We start from the raw sequence: 9,329 nt of genomic DNA, 5'->3' as shown, positions 1-9,329 counted from the left end.
TTCAGCAGAGGGTCTCACAGTGTGCACTTATAATACCTTCTTGACTGGAAACCCTGCTTATGGCTTTCTTGAAAAAGAAAGAAAGAAAAAAAAACTTTTTAAGGAGATTCAACCTATATGTCAGGTGTTCATTTGAAAGCTGGTACAGGGGGACTTCCCTGGTGGTGCAGTGGTTAAGAATCCACCTGCCAATGCAGGGGACACGGGTTCAAGCCCTGGTCTGGAGAGACTCCACATGCCATGGAGCAACTAAGCCCATGCGCCACAACTACTGAGCCTGTACTCTAGAGCTCACGAGCCACAACTACTGAGCCCAGGTGCCACATCTACTTAAGCCTGTGCTCCTAGAGCCCATGCTCTGCAACAAGAGAAGACACTGCAATGAGAAGCCTGCACGCCACAATGAAGAGTAGTGCCCATTCACGCAACCAGAGAAAGCCCGCGCGCAGAAATGAGGACCCAGTGCAGCCAAAGTAAATTAATTAATTAATTATTTTTAAAAAGCTAGTACAGGGCAAGATAAGCATGCCTTATAAATTTACAAAACTTATTAACTGATGGACTATAGAATATAATGTACCACTTATTACAAAACATTTATTCAGTAAACATTTATTGATTATCTGGCCTTGAATCCCAGCTCTGCTACTTAGTAGTTGTGTAATCTTGGGAAAGTTACTTAAGTTCTCTGTGACAGCATCCTCTTCTATAAAGGACAATTGTAGGGTTTAAATGAGGTAAAATATATAAAGCACTTAGAATAGTGCCTAGCACGTAAGTGCTCACTAAACATTAGACATTATTCTTATTGTTAGGGAGAAACACTTACTCTGCACTCCCATGCTTCCACATAGGAGAAAAACTTTCCACTCCATTTCCCAGGAAAGAAGGTTATAAAGAAAAAAAAAAAAAAGTCTACTTTTTCTGTGTCCTTCACTCACTCCTCCCCAGAATAGGCAGGAGCTTGACTGCTGAGTTTGGGAGACGAAACTGAATATGACCGCCTTAGTTCTTTCCAGGTTCCCTCCCATTCAGGAACAGCCTGTGTAAAGTACACATAAATTCTGCTTTTGTCTTGGAGGGTCAGGATCTGTCCCTGTAAGGGGAAGAACGCAGTTTTTCTTGTTTTGTTATTTGGTGGCATGGGGATTCATTTTGGGAGAAAGTACTATATACAAGCTCTTTCAGTTGCAGAATTTAAGCCACATTTGCCAATTAGTTTTATCAGTAATAACGCCAACATTCTGATCTCCATTTTTTTGTGTGTGTGTGTGTGTTTTAGCTACTTTTATTATTTATTACCAATAAACCAACACATTCATTAGACCCATGACCACCTTTTAAAGTCCAAACCATGCAAGTGCCATGATCCAGGGCATGACTTAAAAAGCGATTATCATGACTATATCTTCATGCCCCCAACAGGGTTTTTATTCAATGAATTATATCTTTTCTTCTAAATTTTACCTACTTGTTAAGAGTAGGGTGATGACATAATATTTGATAGTCCCTAACCTCCATCTATAAAGATACTTTAATTTTTTCCTTCTGCGGTTTCCCGCAAACATAAGTCATTTAAACAGAATGTCTATGCATTTATGCAAGATACATTGATTGTAATGAAAACATACATACTGCATTAATAAAGAAGGGTCTCAAATTTATGGTCCCTGATACTTCTAGACTAAGGATTTATCTAATAATGCATTCTTTATCTTTGCCAATAATGCACAGCCATGGAAAATCCATATGTATTCTTATTCTGGCCAATTCTCTTTCCATATAAAGAAGATAAGAAGTCAGCTCGGTGCTTTGTGACCACCTGGAGGGGTGGGATAGGGAGGGTGGGAGGGAGGGAGACGGAAGAGGGAAGAGATATGGGAACACACGCACATGCACAACTGATTCACTTTGTTATAAAGCAGAAACCAACACACCATTGTAAAGCAATTATACCACAATAAAGATGTTTAAAAAATAAAAATAAAAAAGAAGATAAGAAGTTACACTGCAGGAAGTTCTGCCCATTGGGAGGATTTCCCATCTCTTCTGTCTTTAAGGATCACTCTATATGGGATTGAAACACAGCCACCATCCATTTTTGGTTCATAAAATATACCAGGCTTATATAAACCAAGCTCATAATTTTTCTTCCTTCTCTCACAAATGGAATCCCATGTTACCAATGGGTTTGAGCTGAGGGAGCAGCCACAGTGTGACAGTGGAGACGTTATAGGGTTCTGGGCCAACTCTTTGTGCACCCTGCCTGTGTTTCCAACCCAGCTCTTGCATGATCCTGGCTCTACCACCTGATCTCCATTTATCACCTGGCTTATTTCTAAACTTGTTCCAAATTCAGGAGAAGAAGAAAGGGTTATTAGTTATTGACCTACCCGAAATCTCAACTACTATTAGCCTCTGGCTACAAAATTCTTAGGGAGATTACATACAGTAAGAGATATAAAGCTCTTAAAACATTGTTTGATACATAATATATTCAACAGATGTTAACTATTAATATTATTACTATATGCCAGATATTGTGCTAGATGGTGAGTTGGTTACCTGTTACAGGAGGAGCTTAATCCTTCAACAGACTCAGGATGGCTAACCCTATAAATGGGACATTACAAACAACAGCAGTGGCAGTTCCCACAATTCTCTCATTAAATAAAACATTTTTACTAAGCAAATACCATGTTAAGGACTATGATAGGTACTAGGAATTCAAAATTACATATGGGAATCTGTCCTTAAGAAGCTTACAGACTAGAAAGGAATAAAGAGCTATAAAGTGGTAAAACCTATGTCAAAGGTATACATAGGGTGCTGATATACCATAGGAACTTAGAAGATGAGGGCTTTAAAATAAAGAAAAAAAGTTTAATAGAGCTTCAACTGAGTTTTGATGAAGTCACCTAGAATAGCTTGCATTTTGCCCAACTGCATGGGCCTTTTTCAGTCTTCATCTTTTTTGACCACCCTCTCCTTAAAAACCAAAACCCAAACCAAAACAAAAACCTCTCTTTCTTTAGCCTCTGAGATGCGACAAGAGACTTCACTCTTTTCCTCATCTATCTCTCACCATTCCTTCTCAGCCACCTTTTCCAAAGCCTCCTCCCATATTTGGCCTCTAAAAGTTGGAGACCCTCACAGGCCCCCTGCTATTAAGCCCCTTTTTTCTCACTGTACAGCTTGTCACTGGTCTATCTTATCTGAACTCACGATTTCAATAACTATTTGCCATTATTATATCTCTATATTTAAATCTCTAACCTACTTCTCTCCTCTGAACTCCAGACTCATCTAATCCAAATGCCTACTTTACACATGGATATCTTGAAGGTATCTCAAAGCCCATGTGATCAAATCTCAACTCACTCACGATCTGCCTCCAACAAAGCTGTCTTCCTCCAGCGTCCTTAGTTCTCTCAGTGCCTGGCACCTTCATCCATCTGGTTACTTCATCTAAGCCAGAAACCCGAAAGTCATCCTTTAACACCTTCTTTTTCCCTACACCCTAAATTCAAACCATCACCAAGTCCTACTGATTTTACCTCCTAAAACTTTCCTACATCTATCTGCTATTCTACCATAAACCTGTTTCAAAGTATCAAATCTCTCACCCTCCGTACTGTAAGATCCTTCTTACTATTTCCCACATATATTCTTGCCTCTTCTACAATCAGTCCTTAAAGCAGCCAGAGTGAAATTATTAAAACACAAATCTAATTATATCTCTGCCATGCTAAAAATCCTTCAACACACTCTACTGCTCTTAGGATAAAACCCTTCAAAAGGTTCTGTGTTACGTGGTCCCTGTCTACCTCTCCAGCCTCCTCTGGTATCCTTCTCCCTTATCACCCAGACTTTCCTTCAGTCCCCAAAACTCACCACTTCCCCTAGCATTTCATAGCCTTCCAACATGTTACCCTCCTCTACCCGGAATGCTCTCTCTGTTCAGCCTCCATCCCTCCACATTGTTCATTTCTATTCATCCTCTGGATTGTAACCTTAAAAGTCAAGTCCCCGTAGAACTTTCTTGAGCCACTAGAGTAGTTAAGATCCTCATCACATGCTTTTATAGCACCCACCAACATTGTGTTTATATAGTTATCTATCAGGTTACCTTATCAGTGCTTGTCTCCCTCATACACTCCATGACAGCAGGGAAAAAAAAAATCTGTTTGCTCACCATTGTACCCTTAGCACTTAGAGCACAGTAGCTGATGTACAGCAGGTGCTCAGTAAATAGCTGTTGAATGAATGAAGCATTCTAGCAAGAGCATTTCAGACAACCAAGAATTAGAAAACAACATGATCACTAAGAGGAAATAATGTAGAAAATTCACCTCATTGGTTTGTGGCTAGTATTAAGTAGGATAAAGAACATGAATCACCTGGCATGGTGCCACAGATAGCAGGTACTTGGTAAATACCTCTCCTTTCTCTAATCACCTTTAGATACAGACAGCACAGACTATAATATAAATGACTACAATATAACTTGCCTCAGGTTTCTTAAATTTATTCAAAGTTGTAAAATATTTCTGAAACATTTAATAAAATTGTATTACACTTAATTAAAATTCATTATTCTTCCTTAACCTCTAAAGAATTATGTAGAAAACAGCTACATGAGATTTTCTCTTAGGAAAATTAATATAATCTGGATTTAGAAAAGATGTGTTGATGTGGTTACAAAATGAGTTTTCACTTTAAGCATTCACCCTAAGCCACACTAAACAACAAACATAATGATACTTAAAACATGATTCTATTTACACAGAGCTTTTACCTGATACATCAAAGCACACCTGCACTAAACAAAACTCACAGTGTTATGCAAATCCCCTTACCTTATGTTCAAATGGAGCACCATAATAGCCATCATTCAGCCCAAAAATTATTTCATTTTGGTTGCGGGCATGAATCTAAGAGAGGAGGAAAACACATTATTAGTTCACCTCATTCCAATCAAGTTTTAATGTGATTAGAAAATGACAGGACCTACTTCAATGTTGAGAAATAGGTTGGCTACGTCTAACAAGCCAGCAGAAAACAAAACACTTATCATAAGACCAGGTGATCAATTTAGAGTTTCCTGCTTTAGTCAAAGTCCTCGCAAAATCATCACATGAGATCACAGGCACCATCATATTCACACACATTTTTCACAAACACTTCTTGAGGTTGTTACAGAAAGCATATTCCTTAAGTATAGGGGATTCAGAGGCACACTATACATTCTCTGATCTCAGAGAACACACAGCCCAGTTAGTCTATTAGAGTGCTTTAAAAATCAAGAAGCTCTAGAAAAAACATAAAAGATAAATATTATTTTCTAATTTCAAAAAGACAGTTCAAAGATAATATCCAATCCTCAAAGTCTTTAAAAGTCTACTAATTATTTTCTGTCTACTACTCTCTTTCAAATGCAACTGATTCGAGCTTCAGTCAGTGCCAACCTCGAATTAAAACTTCACCTAAAAGGTGGGAGAATTAAAACTTTTAAAATTGGGCTTCCCTGGTGGCGCAGTGCTTGAGAGTCCGCCTGCCGGTGACCACCACGCGGGTTCGTGCCCCGTTTCGGGAGGATCCCACATGCCGCGGAGCGGCTGGGCCCGTGAGCCATGGCCGCTGGGCCTGCGCGTCCGGAGCCTGTGCTCCGCAAATGGGAGAGGCCACGACAGTGAGAGGCCCGCATAACGCAAGAAAAAAAAAGAAAAAAAAAAAAAAAAAAAAAAAAAAAAAACTTTTAAAATTGAAGAACTAAGATTTTTTTTTAAATTCAAAATACTATAAAGTCTATAAAAACAGATTTAGTTACTTGATCAGAAAGAACTGTGGCTAAAACAATTTTAATTGCTTCTGCAGTGAAGGATTAATGTGAGGGTTCAAGTGGGGAATTACCAGAATAGAATATTTCATCTCTTCTTTCTAGCTAGAGATAGAAAGGTTAAAGCCAGCAGTAGAAGATTCCTGTGAACATTTATCTGACTTCCATACTTGCTACATCTATTACTAAAGCAAAATTAATCACATGCTCCCTGTTTACCTACATCATTTACTTAACTGAATACAATACCAAAAGATGGGCCTGCAATAATAAACTTATAATGAAAACTATAAACCAATTTCAAGAAGTGTTTCATTTTATGAGAGAAAAAGAGAAAGCACTACGAAATCAGTTTTAAGATTAGAAGAAACTCAAAATTTTACAAACATAGAATATATTACACACATATATACCTCAGGAGAAAAAAGATTAAATAAAATCATATGCATCAAAATGTTAACAATGGTTGCAGCTGGGCAGAAGGAGTACACATAATTTTTTATTCTCCTCTCTGTGCTTTTCAAAATTTTCCAAACTGTCCACAAAGTGCATGGATCACTTTTAAAATCAGAAAAATACATGCCATTTAAAGAAAGGGTGGGGTGAGATTATGGGCAGGAGTGAATCTAACACGAAGGTAAAGTTTTCAAAGCATAAGCCTCATAAAGATGGGCATTAAATTAACTTGTTGAAAAATATGACACAACATGGTTCTAGGACTTGAAAAGATACTGGGCTTAAAAAGAAAAAAAATTCAAGTGATCTGAGTTCTAATTCCAACCTTCTAGTGCTTCATAAGGAACTCTGACTTTATAGCTCTAGTGCCTAGCACTCTACTCAACATATAATCGCTAATCAATGTTAATGGGCCATGCTTTAAATCCCTCATCAGCCAAAAGCAGAAACACTCCTTGTTCTGTTTTATAGTGGTGTCTTACAGATGAAATGAATCCAATTATCACTGGATATGAAAGTACTTTTGGAAGTTAGACACAAACAATACTGGGGGGGAAAAATCAGAATCAGTCAACCATAGAGCCCTTTGTTCCTGATTAATAAAGAAAATTAACAACACAGGCTGCATGATACTCCATACTACTTACTATCCTTTACCATTAATTATAGATCACTGACCCCAAAACGTGTCAGAATCTTAATATGGAGACTACCGAATATAGAGCCTTTTAATTCAACCACAATCTTGTATTTTGATCCCTCTATGAAAAAAGGCACACTTTTTAAAGACAGATAATCAAAATTGGTGAAATGAATAATAAATATAGTCTGAGCAATGGAACAAATAATAGCCTAAATCCACCAATCACTGTGTGACCTTTAACAAGTTACTTAATTTCTCTGAGCTTCTGTTTTCTCAGTTAAATACTGACAGGAAAATAATACTTGCTCACATGACCTTCAAAAGGCCCAAAGTCACTGGGTGCAAGTAAAATGATTGTATGAATGTAAAAAGATACCCAAACACTGAAAGAGTATACAATCGCTGTTGGTATTAATACAAAGTTCTAACCACTTAAACTAAGCACAAGAACTTCTGCCACCGCAAGTACCCCATATAAGCATTATCAACAAATTCTCCAAATTCCCACCTTGAATAGAGCTATTTTCAAACTCCTCTGCTTCTTTGTCCAAAATTCAAGTCAAAACCAACTTTAGTTCATGACTTCTGGGGAAAAGTTCCTGATTAACTCTCTTGTCTCTAAAGGCTATTCAGGAAATTGGCTTGTAGTTGTAGCTCCGGCTACTGTGGACAAACTGCATCATCACTCTGTCCATTCAAATGACAGCAAAATACACATGACATGTACATGAAACACTTACCAAGACAGACCATAAAATAAATCTCAAAAAGGTTAAAAGAATTAAAATAATACGATATTCTCTAAACACGACAGAATTAAAGTAGAAATCAACAAAAGAAGGATATCTGAAAACTCCACAAATGTTTGAAAATTAAACAACATACCTCTCAATAACCCTTCGGTCAAGAAGAAATAAAAGAGAAATTAGGAAATATTTCAAATAGAACAAAACTGAGGGTCACAGCTAAAGCAATGCTTAGAGGAAAATTTATTAAATGCTTACTTTAGAAAACAGAAGTCTCAAATCAGTAATCTAGGAATCCTACTTTAAGAAACTAGCAAATTAGAGCAAATTAAACCCAAAGCAGGCAAAAGGAAGAAAATAATAAGAGTAAAAGCAGAAACCAACGAGGGACTTTCCTGGTGCTTCAATGGTTAAGACTCTGCGCTCCCAGTGCAGGAGGCCCAGGTTTGATCCCTGGTCAGGTAATTAGATCCCACATGCTCCAACTAAGACCTGGCGAAGCCAAATAAATGAATTTTTTTTTTTTTTCCTGGTACGCGGGCCTCTCACTGTTGGGGCCCCTCCCATTGCGGAGCACAGGCTCTGGACGCGCAGGCTCAGCGGCCATGGCTCACGGGCCCAGCCGCTCCACGGCATGTGGGATCTTCCCGGACCAGGGCACGAACCCGTGTCCCCTGCATCGGCAGGTGGACTCTCAACCACTGCGCCACCAGGGAAGCCCCAGTAAATATTTTTTTAAAAAAGGAAAAAAGCAGAAATTAATGAAATTGAAAAAAATAACAATAATAAATGAAACCTCTTTCGGTGATCTGCAACCCAATTTCAATCGGGTGGGTGGGTAGTTCCCACACCAACAATAAGCAATTCTTGGACACCAGCAGGGTGTCCTGCTCTCAGGCCTGCATCAGATTCCACAGGTTAAGGGTTCAGTCCTACAAGACTGCCCCCCACACATGGAAGGCCAGTCAAAAACCCAGATTGCTATCTGTGCTTCTAATTAACTGGCTACAGATTAGAGGTTCCAATTTAGAATGTCAATCCCAAGTACAGGTGTTACCTGTACTTCTGACCAACGGGCTGTAAATCAGCGGTTCCCACAACCTAGTCCTCAGGTTCGATTAATTTGCTAGCGTGGCTCGCAGAACTCAGAGAAATATTTTACTTACTGATCACCAGTTTATTAAGAATGTAACTCAGGGAACAGCCAAATAGAAGAGCTGCATAGGGCAAGGTATGGGGAAAGGGCACAAAGCTTCTATGCCCTCTCAAAGTGCATCATACTGCCCAATCTCTATGTGTTCACCAACTCAGAAGCTCTCAGAACCCCATCCTTTGGAGTTTTTATGGAGGCTTTATTACACAGGCATGATTGATTAAATCATTGACCATTGGCAATTGATTCAACCTCCAATCCCTCATCCTCTCCCAAGAGGTCAGACTGTGGGACTGAAAGTTCCAATCCTCTAATCCTCTTATCTCATGGTTGCTCCGTGGGCAACCCGCCCCCACCCTTAGGTGCTTTTCAAAAGTCACCTCATTAACATAACAAAAGACGCCTTTATCACATTCAACACTTAGGAAATTCCAAGAGTTCTAGAAGTGAGCCAAGAACTGTGCATCAAATATATATATTTCTTATAAAACA

The 9,329-nt window shown here is 38.7% G+C and overlaps 1 protein-coding gene across 2 annotated transcripts in view; it reads right to left on the bottom strand.

Moving 5' to 3' along the window:
- UVRAG (UV radiation resistance associated) overlaps positions 1 to 9,329 on the bottom strand; it is a 315,389-nt gene that overhangs the window by 249,135 nt on the left and 56,925 nt on the right. For both annotated transcript variants that reach the window (XM_007455036.1, XM_007455037.1), the window contains one exon: positions 4,860 to 4,934. In XM_007455036.1, the coding sequence (XP_007455098.1) occupies positions 4,860 to 4,934 (75 nt within the window). The remainder of the gene's footprint in view (positions 1 to 4,859; positions 4,935 to 9,329) is intronic.

The sequence above is a fragment of the Lipotes vexillifer genome, unplaced genomic scaffold (assembly GCF_000442215.2).
Source record: "Lipotes vexillifer unplaced genomic scaffold, Lipotes_vexillifer_v1.1 scaffold1693, whole genome shotgun sequence".
Classification (NCBI taxonomy): domain Eukaryota; kingdom Metazoa; phylum Chordata; class Mammalia; order Artiodactyla; family Lipotidae; genus Lipotes; species Lipotes vexillifer.
This window is presented reverse-complemented; position numbering and strand designations above follow the sequence as displayed.